The sequence below is a fragment of the Notolepis coatsorum genome (assembly GCF_963971535.1).
Source record: "Notolepis coatsorum genome assembly, chromosome: 9".
In the NCBI taxonomy this organism is placed as follows: Eukaryota; Metazoa; Chordata; class Actinopteri; order Aulopiformes; family Paralepididae; genus Notolepis; species Notolepis coatsorum.
In genome coordinates, this window is record NC_140173.1 from 138,115,811 (window position 1) to 138,134,738 (window position 18,928).

The 18,928-nt window shown below is 43.0% G+C and overlaps 1 protein-coding gene across 1 annotated transcript in view; it reads right to left on the reverse strand.

Moving 5' to 3' along the window:
* itga9 (integrin, alpha 9) overlaps positions 1–18,928 on the reverse strand; it is a 154,950-nt gene that overhangs the window by 92,798 nt on the left and 43,224 nt on the right. The window contains 8 exon segments of the mRNA XM_084322022.1: positions 3,623–3,777; positions 5,049–5,094; positions 6,749–6,839; positions 9,530–9,624; positions 14,678–14,783; positions 16,829–16,966; positions 18,361–18,423; positions 18,534–18,619. Coding sequence (XP_084178148.1) covers positions 3,623–3,777; positions 5,049–5,094; positions 6,749–6,839; positions 9,530–9,624; positions 14,678–14,783; positions 16,829–16,966; positions 18,361–18,423; positions 18,534–18,619 — 780 coding nt within the window.

The following is an 18,928-nucleotide window of genomic DNA, read 5'->3' on the forward strand; positions in this document are numbered from 1 at the left end:
CAGCAGAAGAGCAGGAGCCTGACTGTTCCCACCAGAAGAGCAGGAGCCTGACTGTTCCCACCAGAGGAGCAGGAGCCTGGCTGTTCCCACCAGAAGAGCAGGAGCCTGACTGTTCACACCAGAGGAGCAGGAGCCTGACTGTTCCACCAGAAGAGCAGGAGCCTGGCTGTTCACACCAGAGGGGCAGGAGCCTGACTGTTGACACCAGAAGAGCAGGAGCCTGACTGTTCCACCAGAGGAGCAGGAGCCTGGCTGTTCACACCAGAGGAGCAGGAGCCTGACTGTTCACACCAGAGGAGCAGGAGCCTGACTGTTCACACCAGAAGAGCAGCAGCCTGGCTGTTCACACCAGAGGGGCAGGAGCCTGACTGTTCCCACCAGAGGAGCAGGAGCCTGGCTGTTCACACCAGAGGAGCAGGAGCCTGACTGTTCCCACCAGAGGAGCAGGAGCCTGACTGTTCACACCAGAGGAGTAGGAGCCTGACTGTTCACACCAGAAGAGCAGGGGCCTGACTGTTCCCACCAGAAGAGCAGGGGCCTGACTGTTCCCACCAGAGGAGCAGGGGCCTGACTGTTCCCACCAGAGGAGCAGGGGCCTGACTGTTCCCACCAGAGGAGCAGGAGCCTGACTGTTCCCACCAGAGGAGCAGGAGCCTGACTGTTCACACCAGAAGAGCAGGGGCCTGACTGTTCACACCAGAAGCATGTTTCTCCTCGCCGGGCTTCGCACAGGCACAGTAGGGGTTTGTCTAAAATCCTCCAGGGTCTTTGTGTTCACACGTATCTCGGGCTAGGAACGTCCGATTCACACAGTGAAACAGTGGGATATGCTGGCTTGCGGTGGCAGATACTGATTTTTCACTAAAGGTATAACTGCGTATTTGTGGCAACCAAAAAAACATTTGTTTTACCTTTAGGTGCCAAGAAAAGGCATTTCCCAGCATTCCATTTTGGTCCGCTGTTGAAAGTTACATATAGGGAAGCTGTGTTTTGCTGCCCAGGAATATTTTTTATAATTTTTGGAACATAAAATGAGCTCTCCAAGGTGCTGAACTATAAAATGTATCCCTTTGACTGACAAATCAAATAAGACCCCCACTCCACTCCATCTATAGCTTCAGTCACATACGATTGACATATTACAACGTGTTTGTTTATCCAGTTTAGATTTTTCTATCTGGTATACTGTATATATCAGATCCACTTGCGGCTCCCGGAATAAATAGACCAGATGCCGAAACTATCACTGAAGATCGGGAGCGGGCCGTGGAGCTCCGTGGAGTCGGTATGAACCCTCCAATCTGTTCATATGTTCCCCACGTTATACACTCTCTCAACATGTTTGTGAATGAAATAGTGGAATTAAACTATTCCCCATTTTCTGGGGACCCCCTGGAACCCTCTCAAGGACCCCTGGGGCTCCTCAGACCCCATAGTGAGAACCACTGGTCTACAGTATGTACAGTGAGAACCACTGGTCTACAGTATGTAGAGTAGAGTGAGAACCACTGGTCTACATTATGTAGAGTGAGAACCACTGGTCTACATTATGTAGAGTGAGAACCACTGGTCTACAGTATGTACAGTGAGAACCACTGGTCTACATTATGTAGAGTGAGAACCACTGGTCTACATTATGTAGAGTGAGAACCACTGGTCTACAGTATGTAGCGTGAGAACCACTGGTCTACATTATGTAGAGTGAGAACCACTGGTCTACAGTATGCAGAGTGAGAACCACTGGTCTACATTATGTAGAGAGAGAACCACTGGTCTACAGTATGTAGAGTGAGAACCACTGGTCTACAGTATGTAGAGTGAGAACCACTGGTCTACAGTATGCAGAGTGAGAACCACTGGTTTACATTATGTAGAGTGAGAACCACTGGTCTACAGTATGTAGAGTGAGTGAGAACCACTGGTCTACAGTATGTACAGTGAGAACCACTGGTCTACATTACGTAGAGTAGAGTGAGAACCACTGGTCTACAGTATGTAGAGTGAGAACCACTGGTCTACATTATGTACAGTGAGAACCACTGGTCTACATTATGTAGAGTGAGAACCACTGGTCTACAGTATGTAGAGTGAGAACCACTGGTCTACAGTATGTAGAGTGAGAACCACTGGTCTACATTATGTACAGTGAGAACCACTGGTCTACAGTATGTAGAGTGAGAACCACTGGTCTACATTATGTAGAGTGAGTGAGAACCACTGGTCTACAGTATGTAGAGTGAGAACCACTGGTCTACATTATGTAGAGTGAGAACCACTGGTCTACAGTATGTAGAGTGAGAACCACTGGTCTACATTATGTACAGTGAGAACCACTGGTCTACATTATGTAGAGTGAGAACCACTGGTCTACAGTATGTAGAGTGAGAACCACTGGTCTACAGTATGTAGAGTGAGAACCACTGGTCTACAGTATGTAGAGTGAGAACCACTGGTCTACAGTATGTACAGTGAGAACCACTGGTCTACATTATGTAGAGTGAGAGAACCACTGGTCTACATTATGTAGAGTGAGAACCACTGGTCTACAGTATGTAGAGTGAGAACCACTGGTCTACAGTATGTAGAGTGAGAACCACTGGTCTACATTATGTAGAGTGAGAACCACTGGTCTACAGTATGTAGAGTGAGAACCACTGGTCTACATTATGTAGAGTGAGAACCACTGGTCTACAGTATGTAGAGTGAGAACCACTGGTCTACAGTATGTAGAGTGAGAACCACTGGTCTACAGTGTGTAGAGAGAGAACCACTGGTCTACAGTATGGAGAGTGAGAACCACTGGTCTACATTATGTAGAGTGAGAACCACTGGTCTACAGTATGTAGAGAGAGAACCACTGGTCTACAGTATGTAGAGAGAGAACCACTGGTATACAGTATGTAGAGTGAGAACCACTGGTCTACAGTATGTAGAGAGAGAACCACTGGTCTACAGTATGTAGAGTGAGAACCACTGGTCTACAGTATGTAGAGTGAGAACCACTGGTCTACAGTATGTAGAGAGAGAACCACTGGTCTACAGTATGTAGAGAGAGAACCACTGGTCTACAGTATGTAGAGAGAGAACCACTGGTCTACAGTATGTAGAGAGAGAACCACTGGTCTACAGTATGTAGAGTGAGAACCACTGGTCTACATTATGTAGAGTGAGAACCACTGGTCTACATTATGTCATTGTCATCACAAAACGTCCCGGAAGCAACACTTAAAAAAGAACACGCCAACATTTTGGGAGATTAGTTTACCGTCTTTTCCAGAGAGAGAGACAAGAAGTTAGATACCAGTTTCCTCTCTGTGCGTTCAGTAGAAAGCTGACGTTAGCCTAGCTTAGCACAATGAATGTAAAGCGAACATGGCCGGTTAGCCGTCGGGAGAGGTGTTAGTTGGACAATGCCTATAGGGCTAACCGGACATGTCCGCTTCCATTCATTGTGCTAAGCTATAAGGCTGACGTGCAGCCAGATAGCTGGTATCTATCTTCTTGTCTCTCTCTCTGGAGAAGACGATAAGCACATTTTTCCCAAAATGTCGGCGCATTCCTTTAGGTTTGACTAGAAGATATTTAGTTTCCTTTAATGGTATAGTTGAATGTTGAATCGTACCTATGTGTCCGGGCAGCTGTCTCCCACGGAAGCGGAGGCAGACGGTGGCGTTGAAGCAGTTGAGGTGCTGCGGGCCCTCGTGGCAGTGCGGCACGGAGATGTTGATGGAGACGGGCAGGTGGATGGAAACGTCCACCGTGATGACGGGCCGCGTCCTGCAGCCGCCGCCGACCAGAACACAGGAGCGTTAGGATCTCTCGGAAGTAGACATTGGTATTGGTTCTCCCAAGGCTAGATCCACAAAGAATGGATTGCACGGAGCAAGTTGCACCCTTAACTTAAAATTCATTATGAATTGAAAATGGGGGACCCTGATGTAAACAAGACGAAAGTCTTTCTCTGGTCTGCATCCCCTTAACAATTGTGTGTATTGAGTAGGACTGCAAGATACGTCAACACTAGGGATGTCCGATATTATCGGCCTACCGATATTGGCATTAAAATGTGATATCGGAAAATATCTGTAACGTTTTTTTTTTTTTTTTACATTTCTAGAACCTTTATTTACCCAGGCACGCAAGTAAGAACAAATTCTGATTTTATTTATTGTCAAAAGTATGCATAATGTTGTGTTAATTCCACAACAAGAGATATGTAATGTTAATTACCTGAAATTATTCTGTTTTTTGGGGGGGGGGGGGGGGGACCCTGCATATATCGGTATCGGTTGATATCGGTATCGGAAATTAAGAGTTGGACAATATCGGTATATCGGTAAAAAAGCCAATATCGAGCATCAACACTACCAAAATACCATAATACTGAATCCCTTAAAATTCCTAAATTAAATAAAAAAATGTAAAGGTATCTTAGTATCTAATATAATACCATCAAACAGTAACCTCTAGGCAAAAGAGCCATACCAAGTGGGGTTTGACGGCAGATTACAGATTCCACCATTATGGTCATGAAAGGACAAGACAACAACAGCTTTGTGTCGGCAGCATTGACTGGGCTTCCTAATCTCGAAACAGAGTAGGACTGCAAGATACTTTGAATACTCCTAAAATAAGTACCTTTTCAATAACCTGTAATAACTAGGGATTCAAAGGTATCTTAACATAAGTCATGGTTCATGGCAGCTTGTATTGGCAGCATTAATATACCGGTATCGGTATGAAAAAGATGGATCCTATTATCCAATTTATTCTTATTATTATATACATATTTTTTTTTATATATTATGAGAAAGAGAAACTAGTAGAAAGCCTTGTGACCTTGCCAGTTGGCACCTTTACTCCTTCTTTGAACCTTGGAATGCTCCAACCTTTCAATGTCAGTCATGACTAGTAGCTTTTGTACTCTTTGGAGCAGTATCATCATGAACTGTGTGATATTGTGATTCTTGGGTCCGAGGTGTTATTATTGGATAAAACCGTAGCATTGTGACATCCATAATAACACACAAACAGACCGAGTTACTCACCTCAACAGAACCACGCTGTCTGCCATGAATGCTCCGATAGTGATATCTGCAATAAAAGAAAATATGAATATGAAAAGGAAAAGTCAAAATAGCTAAGGACACATACTATTAGCGCAGGACCTAGCAAAGAAGTTACGTATGGGATAATGTATAGCTACGAGGTCATTGTCGCAAAATAATTGACCGACACAGAGTTTAAAATACCGAGGCGCAGCGCCGAGGTGTTTTAAACGTCAGTGAAGGTCAATTATTTTGCGACAATGATCGAGTATAGCTATACATTATCCCGCTTATTACATGGCTAACTTACTAACAATATACCTAATTCATCGACAAGACTAGATCAAATGAAGACGCAGTTGTTCTGTGGCTCTGTCAGCCCAAATAAAGTGATTATTATTATCGGCAGCCGGCAGGTCTGTGGTCTCTGGTCTGATTGCATGACTGAGTGCAGCTGTGCATATGCTGAGCTGCACTGAGGCAGTGTGTCAGTGGGGCTTGATTGCGAACAGCTGCGCACAGCGGTCATTATTGTCCCAATCACAAGCAAGCATTTCGGCGAATGTGAAAACGCCATGTAATAATATGTGTTAACGCCTGTGGTGGCTGAATGACACACAGAGGTCCTTTAACACCGGAGCCTCTCTTGTTGCTTGTTATTGCCGGCCATGTCTGAATGGTCACTGTGGTATGCAGTAAACAAGATGCCACAGCATCATGGGTTTCGTAGGAAAGTAGGAGAATGAGGTTTTGATCAGAAACAAACGGTTAAACTGCCTCTACTTTGATGTCTTCATTCAATTACCTACATTATACTTTTTCTTATCAAAGATGTCCGCATTGCCTATACTCTAGGCTCTGTTACCCATAATGTACAAACTGTTTTGCCTATACTCAAATTATACCTGCCTACCTTACACTGTGATCAAAACAAAGTAACTTAAACTATAGTCTACCAATATAACTCTGTATGATAGCATGTACAATAATGCTGTATATACCGGTATATATTTATAAATATATTTACCATATATTACCATATATTTACCCACATCTGTCTGAATATACCTGCATATAATCCTTTTTACATACCTGTATATACTTTATATATCTGTATATATCCCTCACCTACGCTTACTAGTTATACCACTTGCCAGTATGACTTGCTACCAACACTAAGGGATAGTGCAATTATCTTTTATACCCCGCTGTTTATGTTTACGTTATGTCTGTTATGCCTTACTCTTGTTTTTATATTTAATACTGTGTTTAGGACTGTGTTCTTATGATCTAGGACTGTGTGACGGCTAGCACCTAGGGCGGCATTTTAAATCTCGTTGTAACATTGTAACAATGACAATAAAGATCATTCTATTCTATCCTTCTATAATGTTTTTATACCTATATATACCTATACCATACCATACCATACTATACCATCAATCTACATAATAATACACAAATACATACACCGTACACCGTACATACATCTGATTAGCATTATTACTCAGTAGTACAAATTTATATATGTTATACCCAGTTTAATCACTTGTACATTGTATATTACTATTGCACTTTACTGTTACAACTGCACTCTGGTTAGATGCCAACTTCTTTTCGTTGTACTGTACTTGTGCTGTATAAAAAGACAATACATTTGAATCTAATCTAACGTAATCATAACTCATACGGCACTGTACCCGCGTAGCCGTTGCCGTCCATGTCCACGTTGCCGGAGATCGACTGGCCAAACATCTGCAGCCCAGGGCTGACACTGCGCCCCGACAGCCTCTGTAACGAGACGACAACACGCCATCATTCTTGTTCATCAATAACACTCGGTGACCTGTTGCGACCTTCGCCAGGGGAATACACACACAACAGCTCGTTCCACACTGGGCCTGTGGTCTTGAGACAGATGTTGAAGTGGGATGAGAAATATCAGCTTTGACACTTTCTCTCAGAAGGCTCTGTTCTCCTGGCCCTGTGGTGGTGGGATGAACTTCCCCGCTATAGTCAGGAGAAAAGCTGAAACCTGTTCAATCTTGCTCTCAATGTCTCACCGCAGACAAAAAAACACACTTATTCAAATGACAAAAAAGAAAAAACCTTGTTGTCTAATTTTTCTTTTTGTCTCATGCTTGCTATGCACTCCAAAGTGAAACACACACTTGCTATGCACTCCAAGACGAACAATGTCACTTATTGTTGACTGTCAGGAGTACAGTATATCCCTTTGCTGACTTTGTTGTACACAATTTGGATAAAAGTGTCAAGCTAAATGACTAAACGTAAATATAGTAGAAGTGAACGACGTACAGTATATTGTAAATGTTAAATGTCCTACTACCGTGCATTAAAAAAAGAAAAAAACATCAAGATAATTTTCTGCAAGCGCTGGTATTTCTTCTTACCTCAAAACACTGAGCCCTACTGCACTTTCGACATGTAGCCCTTAATCCTTCTATGCTGCCACTAATAACTACAAGGTTCTGGTTACAAAGTAAAAGACTATCACGTTTCATCACAGTAGTAGCATCTCCGCGGCCGTGGTGATGGACTACTGTGTGTGTGGGAGCTCCAAGGCGGCGGTTTCCAGCACTTTGTAGTCACTAATGAAAACAAGCTCGGTGGGAGCTCCGCTGCTCCTACCAGCGTTACATGGGTGGAAAGTCTATTCCCCAGGCTACGCTAGCTAGCCATACCACCTGGGTATTTTACCATGCCGCCTGACTCACTGGCTTCCATGAGCGCTGTGTCAACATACTGTAGATGCGTTAGAGATACTTTTGTTGTGTTAAAGGGGAACTATTTGACTATTTCTTTCACTATTTGGGCACTTTTACACAATTCCTGTGAGTCTATGGAACACCTCTGTAAGGTTTTTTTTTCAAAAAAAATTAATTGTTTTGTATTTCTAATCAAGTACTCAAAAACAGCTTTTTTCTACCTCAAGATCTTAAGCCGTTTTGAGGCTGGGCTCCAACCACTGTGTGGCCTGGTGCCAACTGCCACATCAACTGCCACATTATTATGCAGCTGAGAAATCTCTGACATCACAGATCAGCACATTTTCAGATGACTCAGTTCAGTGAGGGTGAATATTGTGAGAGGAGAATTGGAAGAATGCGCCAATATGAGAATTAGAGACATAGATCCTATTAATATAAGTCCACATAGCTAGGAAACAATGCTAAACACTGAAAAAGGCCATTTATAAGATAGTTCCCCTTTAACTAAATGTAGTGTCAATGTGTGTGTGTGTGCGTGTGTGTGTGTGTGCGTGTGTGTGTGTGTGCGTGTGTGAATGGGAAATGAGAGTGATCAACTCGTGTTTGTGATGCCGTTTGATCTGGTGTTGAGAAAAATTTGAAATGACAGAATATCATAATTCCTTAATTAACAGAGCAGGCGATGGCTTTAATATCCCTCGCAGGGCATTTGGCAGACGCTCATTACAAGTCCAATCTCTTGACTGCTGAGCTAGTCTAGAGCTAGCTAAGCTTACATGGCCTACTGCCATCCAAATGCGAGTCCTTGCCATGATGATGTGTCTGACACGGATATTGGCATGCCTGAGCCCGACAAGACTCAGTTGGATTAAAGAGGAATGCCACCCATTTTAAGAATTCACATAGCAATTAACATACGTTATTTCTGTGCCCCGGGGACAGCTCAGCAATGAGAGAGCAAACACTCTCTCTCCTGATGCTATAAATCATCCCCTCCAATGGGTGATGTTACTGGGATGCAAAGATATGGGACTGTGAATGGGACTCTGACTTTATGAGGCCAATCTCTTGATTTCTAGAGACTCGTGTTCGTTCACAAATACTGACTGAAGAGTCCTGGGACAGAAATAACATAATGTGAATTATTAAGCGGTCCCCTTTCAACTCAAGTACAATTTCTCACTTTGGTTTGGGTCGGACTCACATAAAAAAAACATTTTTGGAAATACTGCTGTTAGCAATCAATCATTAGACTTTTTGTAATAATTTATTTGAGCAATTTTGGTGTTTAGGCTCACAGAATGCTACACTCCTTGGGCTCAGTTGTATCTTGGAGCGAACATGTCCAAGTCGCTTGTATGCTTTCTACAACACAGTTGTGCGATTTGCGAATCTGATTGGCCAGGTCATTTCTGGTCATGTGACATGTGCGCCCAATAGCGTGACGAGCTGTGTCTTTGCCCATTTCCGCGTCGAACAGCCTGCAAAGCACCTGGCGTTCTATCGCCATGCTCTAAGACAAACTCTAACCTTAACCAACTTCGAAAGAGCGCCTAAGCTTAACCAGTGTAGACACTTGCGGTCCCAGGATTGGGCGTACATGTCACATGACCAGAAATGACCTGGCCAATCAGATTCGCAAAACGCCCAACTGCGTTGTAGAAAGCATACAAGACGTCCAGGTGGGATGAGGCTCAACGCTTCAGGGTGGAGTGGAGCTGTTAGACTGAAGCTAGAGGAGGCCTTTACCATGGAGTACTTGCTGATGATCCCTGTGGCGTCGCCGTGGTAGATGTAGACCGCTCCACCATAGTCATCTTCCTTGGGAGCACCTATGGCCACGTCTAAACAGAGACACAGAGAGGACCACGTTCATACAGGGCTTGTTGTATAGAAAGTTCAAGTCTGGTGGTCGTTCATCCAGCTGCTGTACTCTGCAGCAAACTGTGGGCCGTTATCACTTCTTTTTTCATTCTTCTTTCAACTTCATTCATACCCACACAACTGAAGACAAAGAACTATACAACTATACACACTTAGGGCGGGATCCACAAATAATGGATTGCACGGTGCTAATTGCACCCTTACTTACAATTCATTATGAATTGAAAATGGTGGGACCCTGATGTAAACAAGACGAAAGTCTTTCTCTGGTCTGCATCCCCTTAACAATTGTGTGTATTGAGCCGTACTGTATTGTACCCATTCTGCAATCTGTTAATAAAATGTTCAATCAAATTGAAAATTGGATCCCGCCCTTAGAGTAGGTAAATCTTTTGGTTTTCAACAGCCAACATACTTTGTAGAGGTAATGTGTGTGTGTGTGTGTGTGTGTGTGTGTGTGTGTGTGTGTGTGTGTGTGTGTGTGTGTGTGTGTGTGTGTGGCTGTGTGTGTGTGTGTGTGTGCGCGTTTGTATGTGAGTGTGTTGTTTAAAGTATGTGTGCGTGTGTATGTGTGTAATATGTGAGTGAGTGTGTGTATTGTTTAAGTGTGTGTTTGTAATGTGCAATTGTGTGTGTTGTCTAAAGTGTGTGTGTGTGCGTGTGTGTGTTTGTAATATGTGAGTGTGTATGTTGTTTAAAGTGCGTGTGTGTGTTGTTTAAAATGTACGTTATCTAAAGTGTGTGTGTGTGTGTGTGTGTGCGTGTGTGTGTGTGTGTGTGTGTGTGTGTGTGTGTGTGTGTGTGAATGCATACGTGTGTGAAAGCCTTCATAAACCTTGTGTTTACCTTGCGTTGGCCAGTGCTTGGGAAACACGTTGCTACAGGGCTGTCTGTTAATAGACACTTAAATGTCAGTGGCCATAAAACCGGTGAGACCTCTGAGAGAGTGGAAACACCACCATAAAGTGCCGGGAGAAGGCTTGAAAAAACACCTCCCTGTACCCCTTACAAATATGCACTTTCCTTTTTCAAACAAAGACACTTCCTTAGCTGTGCATTCATAAGTGAATTGTATAGAAACAACTCACCAAAATGTACTATTGCACAACTGATTTAAAAAAATAATAATCTTTCCCTTCAACCCCCCCCCCCCCCCCCGTGACCCATCAACTATACGTACATTACGTAGCACCGGCCGCAAAAGCCACCCTCCCTCCTTGCCATACCTTGGCTTTTACTGAAACGACGCCACTGATCACGCCGCCAAATGTGTCCCCTCCACCATTGAAAACAAAATTACGCCCTTGAGCAGTATACTAGTGTAGAGTAGTAGGATGCTAAGATATAATTTTGTGGGGGGAAATTACAACAAAAGAGTCTCACACCTGAAAGGGTTCAATTATTAATGACGCCGCCACCAGTCACGTGTCAATGAAGGTTATGTTGTTGTGATATCTGCTGTTTCTTTAATGAAAGTACAGCAGCTAGTGGGAGTCTTTCTTCCCCCCGTAAAGCCTGATGATGAGTTATAATTCCCAGTGGACGTCTTTCTCCAGCCACAACGGTGTCAGAGCTCAGAGCACATTGAAAGACAAATATGAGACTATGACGGTGAAAGAAAGACGGTTTAACTCTTTCAGATGATCATTTTGAGAATTGAACGTTCTAAAGATGGTGGCACAATGGCTACTGGCAATTGAAAGCTGTTAGTTCCAGAATTCCAAGATAAAACGAAATACAGTTGAATTGGAATTTGCGTTGCTATAGGGTACAGCATGGCTCCCAAGTTTGTATTTCCTTTTGCAGTTTTGCTCTAATATATAATATCAATACCTGGCTGGAAAGTAAATGTAGTCCATTTAGAATGTTTATGTTGTCTATACCTGAAAAGGTTAAAGATATTTTCATCATTCTTGACATTCTTGATGAGACCAGGGCACAAAAAAACAATGCCGATTCATTATGCACATAATGTCCATGCTGTAAATGGTCTAGCACAAAAATTATTTGCAGAGATTTATTGAGAGGTAATGACGTTGACTTTGTGATGTCATCGGAGGACACTGACTCCTTGTGTTAATTACAGCTCAAGGTAATTCAACTATACTAAATATACAAAAGAAATAGCAGATACTAAATATGCTATACTACTACTCCCTTTTAACCCATTCAACTCTTTACATTTCCCCATTAAGCAGAATTAAAGGTGAGAACACCATTTCCATCTGCATCCTAGGTCAGCACCATGGACATATTCTGCTGATTTATTCAGTTGGGGCAGCGGGTGGCCTAATGGTTAGAGTAGCAGGTTTGTGACCGGAAGGTCGCTGGTTTGATCCCCCGGACCGGCAGGAAAAAAATCTGGGCTGGGGAAGTGAATTAATAACTCTCTCCTATACCCTTAACACCAACCGCTGAAGTGCCCTTGAGCAAGGCACTAAACCCCCAACTGCTCCAGTGGAGTTGCTCAGTGGCCAACGGTGGCAGACTGTGGTTGTACTGGGCAGCTCCCAGGTGTGAATGGAACTGTGTGAATGTGAAGCAGGGCGTTCCTGAAAAAGAGCATCCGTGCTCAGAGAACCTACCCTGGGGTAAATAAAGGTTAATAATAATAATTCCAGCCCTTCACATAAACTAGAGCATGACTGTAATGGGTGACATATTCATATCTCAATATGTCATCTTGTTATGCAAGTGTTATTATATTACGTGGAAAACTAGCATGTCATTGTCACGAGTCCCCTATTATCCACATTTCACGAGGACGGAATATTTCATAAGGTCACAGAGACCTTGGGATTTTCTGATTTAAAGCCGGGCCCAGGGGGCGGGTCCAAGTTAGTAGCCTCGCTAAGCCAGAAAAAAAACTCTTGCGTAATGTTTTTACGTTGATTTCTATCTTTCCGGCTCGCGGAGAGAGTTTAAAGGGTTAATCTTTTGAGTTGCGAGGCGCACACCAAGTCGAGGCCGCTGAGCCAACGGCGGGACAGAGAGCCAGGAAAAACCAGCGGCGGACATGTGAGCGTGTCTCTGTGTGCGTCTGTGTCTGAGTGAGTGTGCAGCACACACTGGGAGAGAGGGCAGTGTTTTCTGAAGATCCCCTCACCGCAGGGTAATCAAAAGACAACGTCTGTGAGAAGAACGGTTTGGGGTTTCGTCTACGCAGCATTGCAACCAGACAACATGTCAGACGAGAACCTCTTATCTCTCTCTCTCTCGAAATAAAAAAAAATAGTCAGGAATTAATTAAAAACACTGCATACAAAACATATTCTACATTTGACAAACCGTGCATTTTCTTTAAAAAAATCGGATGGCTTTTGAGTGGGTTTCATAGGTGTAGCTTATTCGGTGCGTAAAAGAAACACCAAAAAGAAACTTTGAATTCAAAGTACAAATTATTATTTGTTTTTAAACGATGATGAAGAAGACAGCATGAACCGCAGTGATTTTGGTAGATTTTTTTTAAATAGTTCACGATACTGCATGTATCAGATGACCGACAACCGAGGAAATATAGGAAACAGCCTCTTGTATTTTGGCTGAAGGTTAGTTAGTTTGCCGTCTTCCATCGCCATGATTATTGGCCCATAGTGTAAGTTCTGGGAGTTTCCCATTGCAATGACTATTGGCCCATAGTCTAGGTTCTGGGGGGGTTTCCCATCGCTATGATTATTGGCCCATAATGTTCTTGGACCTCCCTTGAAGGGCTCCAAAGACAAGGGAGGTGGGTGTTGGGGGTTGGACCATGACACAGAAATTGACTTGATAGAACAGCCATTTCCATTCACATCTACATTCCTGAACGGTCATTTTTCTGGTAGCTATGATAGCCGTTATAGAGTCTTAAGTAATATTGCCATGGAGACGACTGGTGCGTGATACACAGAAAGTCGTGTCGTCGTGTGACGTCACTTCAGATGAACATTTCACTGGCACATGACTCCAACATTACAACCTCTTAAGACTCATGTGATGTCGATACATGATGACACAATGATCGTCTCCATGACAACAACAGCATGATTCTACGGCAGCCATCTGATGCTTTACCAAAGGGAATCATGGTGGGTGCGGTCGTATATATGCAATCCAATGCTCCTATTAAGAAGAGCAAGGATCATTATGATTTAAAATGGTCCAGTTTGCTCGGAGGAGTGCCAATATATTACGAATACACCCTATGATGCCTGCAAAGGGACTACAGTTGGAAAAATTTGGCTATGATCTGTCATATTTACAAAAAAAACACGTATTCATAATGTGTTGTTCCTAAAGAAAAGATGTACTTGGAAAAGCCCCTTTCTATTTATTTAAGTTCTGTGGACCTAGAACTCTAAATGAGTAGCCTAAAGTAATCCAATAATTCTTAGATGCTATCTCCAGTTCAAATAACTAAAGCAGATGTCTTCAATACGGCCATTGCTTCATTTCACTTGGCTGAAGGGTAAGTCATGTGCTTTTTTACGAGTTAGCATGAGGGGGGGTCGAAAATATTATTAGTGCTGATTTAGGCCCTAAAGGAGAGAAGGTCAGGAGCCACTGCATCAGAGGGTTTTAGCTGCCGTTTGTTAAAGCTTAGGCAGAACAATCCAATTACTGTAGATATACACTCAGTGGTCACTTTATTAGGTGTACAGGTGTACTGTATGATCCTATAGTATTAGACAACGCACAGTGGAGAGGAGAGGTATCTCCGTTCTGACCTCTCTGACCAGTGTCTTGTAACACCCTACAGTGTTTAACCCTTCCAGGTGTACACCTCTACATGACGTCACAGTGGCTACTGCGGCCATTGAAAGCTATATACTGGGAGAATTCTAAGTTAGAATTCTGAGAGAAAAACATTCCCAAAAAACATTCCAGGGATGATGTAACAATGGCCCTCCGGTCGTTGGAACCTACGGAGTCCTAGAATTCCACGATAGAATTAGGAGAAAAGACAAAGCCCCCTGTGTGAGGGTTTAGATATTGAAACGGACAGCGTCACAAAGTGGCTATTTCTGCTCTGACCTTGATAGCCATCGTCGTCTATGTCTCCGATGGCGGCGATGCATTCTCCAAAGTGGGCGTTGTAGGCATTATCCCCATCCAGGAACCCTGCCTCCTCCATTACTCCCTGGAAATAGGATAACGGGTTATACAGTTGGGCTGGGGAAATAAACTGAAATTGAATTTCGGCATTCAAGCCTCTCAGCGGTCCTTTCTGCACCCCCCCCCCCTGACTGAGTTACCACGTAATAATTTGCCTGTTGTTGTATGTAGCGCGAGTCACATTCCCTTTTCTGTTTTTATCAATTTACTGCCAAAAGGAATTTACCGTAAAGGGATGATTAAGTGTTCTTACATTACGTTTTCTACGATTGAATGGTATAATACCGCTGAAAACCCAAGTGGATGCGCTCCAGATATTCCCTGATAAAACTAGAGGAATGTTGTATAATGGCTACAGCTGGGGATCATGGACAGGGCGTACGTGCAGCTATTATGGCTTCTTATCAAACACTCAAACAACCCAACAGACAGTTAAAACATCCCAGCAATAACTCACAGATATTAGAGGTACAAACAGAAGCGACCGGTCTTGGCTAAGTTAAACAATCCCACCGTCGAAGCAAATAATGTTCCCCGGCTTCGTTCTCATAACATTTTGATAGCAACAATGGTCTGGGTGAAATCAAACATAAACCTCACAGATCAGATCAACAATCTGCGAAGGCAGACACATTATCTGACTGAATGGTATAGATAACTTCTTCTATATAGGTCACACAAACCTTTAAATACTTACACAGCACAAACTACAGTACATGTATATTTACAGGCTGGTAAATTAACAGACAAGGTTATTTGGCTGGTGAGTTTATTTCTTCTACTACACGATACTTTGGCTGGTAACCAAACATTGTTTCCATCTCCTATTCTATTGGAAAAATCATTTTGTGATGGTAATAGTGTGGCCGAATTTCAAAATGTACCGGCTATTGCCGGGTGACATGAAAGAAATTAATATCACAATAATAATTTATCAATGTACCGCATAATATCTGCGCATGAATGGGAAATCATGCTATTTAATCCAATTGATGTTATTATGTTCTTATTGTCATTACTTTAGACAACAGCATTTTGTAGCATGACACCGATATCACAATTCAACTACAATAGGATGCCATTGTAAGACGATAAGGTAAGGATAATATTGAGTTATTGGATGTCTGGTCAGTGTAGAGGTAAAAGCACCCGCAGAGACCACACAATTGGCAGTGTTCGCGGACGGGAAGTCGGTGGGGTATTAGTCCTGGTTGTTGCATTAGCGACTCCTACTGGTCGGTCGGGACTCCTGTTCAGCAGGGAGGGGATCTGGAGGAGATAGCGTGAACCTCCGTGCATGTTACACTCTCCCAGTGACACTCCTCACTGCCAGGTGAAAAGAAGCAGCTGGCGACTTCACGTGTATCGAAGGAGACATGTGGTGGCCTACACCTCCCCAGACCAACAGTAGGGCAGCGCAACGACCAGGAACGTGACACGCACAGGGAATTGGCATAATGACTAAATTGGGGAGAAAATGGGAGGGGGGTAAAAAAAAGGCCCAACCCCAGGAGTGTGGCCAGTGGATAAAAATATGTGACATGTGCCGGAAGGTTTGGTTTCTTACATATCTCGATGTGATTTATCAAGAAATATCTACAGCAAGAATTCTGGGTCTCAATGAATCCAAAATGTCAATGTGGTTAGAAGTGGTGGAGAGAATAAAAGCTAGCTTATAATGGTAGTGTCTGGTTAGGAGTGAGGGATAATGGAGGTACTATCCAAGGAGGGGTCCGGGAGGGGGGGGTTCGAGCTGGAGCATATGTGTGTAGGGTTTTAGATAATAGGTATTAGAGGTATATCCTGTATAAGACATTGGTATAATTGGTAATTTCGTTGGATATACACTGTATACGGTAAAATATTATTATATATATTTTTTTGTTTTCTGTTTCTGTACTTGCATGTCATTTTAGCCACCTTAATTGTTAGTTTCATTATGCATTGTGTGTTGAGTACTGACTTTTAATAATTTTGTTTTGCAATAATAAAAAAAAAAAAGAAAAAAAAAATATGTGACATTTCATTTACGGTATCATGTTCCCCACTGAGTCCCCCCACTCAACTCACATTGCCCCTGCTGAGGTACACAGTCACCTGGCCCTCGTCCCGTAGCTGGCTGTGCATGGGTGCCCCCACCAGCAGGTCTGACAGGCCGTCCCGGTTCAGATCTACTGCACACAATGAGGAGCCAAAGTAAGAGCCCATCTGGAACCAAGCCGAGGCACAGAGCATTGGGTCAGATCACATTGCCAAAAAAGAAAGTCCCATCACCCAGTCACCCCCTCCCTCCCTCCCTCCCTACCTCCCGAACCATCCCCTCAAGACAGGCTCAAGTTCTGCGCACTTCATCCAGTCCACAATCTCATCGGATTTATTTACCCCCCTTTGTATATCTATCCCCAATATTAAAAAGAATATTGACACGACTTAAGGTCTCGAATATGCCCCAATCTTCCTTTTTTTTTTTTTTTATACAGTATGTATCCTGGACTGAGAGTCTTATAGCTACCTCCCTGGCTTGGCTTTCTGGCCGGAGGGTTTCCTCCTCATTGAAGCACTCTCTGTTGCTCCCTAAACAACTTAACATAGACTTCTAAACTCCCCCTAAAGCAGACATAAACAGTGCAGTTCTGAAGAAGACGGCAATTACCGTCTCTGCCATGTATCACCTGCGCAAACCACACACTGTCAGGGACGAGAGTGGCCTGAATAGATCATACTAGTATATTATATCTGATAAACGATGGTAGAAAAACACTAGCCTCAACCTAAAAAGATGTATACAGGCTAGTACAAGTAACATACAGTAGGCTACTAGTACAAGTAACATGCGGTACTAGTACAAGTAAAACATGCATCACTAGTACAAGTAACATGCATCACTAGTACAAGTAACATGCATCACTAGTACAAGTAACATACATCACTAGTACAAGTAACATGCATCACTAGTACAAGTAACATACATCACTAGTACAAGTAACATACATCACTAGTACAAGTAACATACATCACTAGTACAAGTAACATACATCACTAGTACAAGTAACATACATCACTAGTACAAGTAACATACAGTATTAGTACAAGTAACATACATCACTACAAGTAACATGCATCACTAGTACAAGTAACATGCATCACTAGTACAAGTAACATGCATCACTAGTACAAGTAACATGCATCACTAGTACAAGTAACATACATCACTAGTACAAGTAACATACATCACTACAAGTAACATGCATCACTAGTACAAGTAACATACATCACTAGTACAAGTAACATACATCACTAGTACAAGTAACATACATCACTAGTACAAGTAACATACATCACTAGTACAAGTAACATACATCACTAGTACAAGTAACATACATCACTACAAGTAACATGCATCACTAGTACAAGTAACATACATCACTAGTACAAGTAACATACATCACTAGTACAAGTAACATACATCACTAGTACATGTAACATACATCACTACAAGTAACATGCATCACTAGTACAAGTAACATACATCACTAGTACAAGTAACATACATCACTAGTACAAGTAACATACAGTATTAGGACAACATTTCCAGCGCGTACCATTTTCCCTGAGGCCTGAAAACTCTTCACCAACGATCCGCCCTCGATTTTGAAAATGTAAACCTGCATTTGGAGAAAGATGAAAAAGAGGAATACATGTATAGTGGCCGACACAGATACATTTGAAGTTAACCCAATAAGCTTTGTAATGTTACAGGCGGTGAAGTGCCTACTTTTCCGGTGACGCTGTGCTGCGGCGCGCCGGCAGCGATGTCTATTACATTAGGAGAGGAGAAATGACCGGCAGTCACAGCATAGCCTAGGAGACAGAGACAGGAATAGACAGGATCCACTTATAATCCGGTTTTAGGCAAAAGCAATACAACCATAACCATATTAAAAAGGATATTTCAAAGGGATGCACCGATTCCACATGACCCCTGGACGTACAGTAGGTGTCGTGTGTTAGAAGATTGTTTTTGTAGATTTTTATTGTTGTTTTTTTTGCTACCGGGCAGTCCGGTAGAGAGAGAGAGAGGAAGTATGGGAGGATAGACGGGGGAAGACATTCGGCAAAGGTCGCCGGGTCCGGGAGTCGAACCCGGGACGCAGTTTTGTGGTGTGCCAC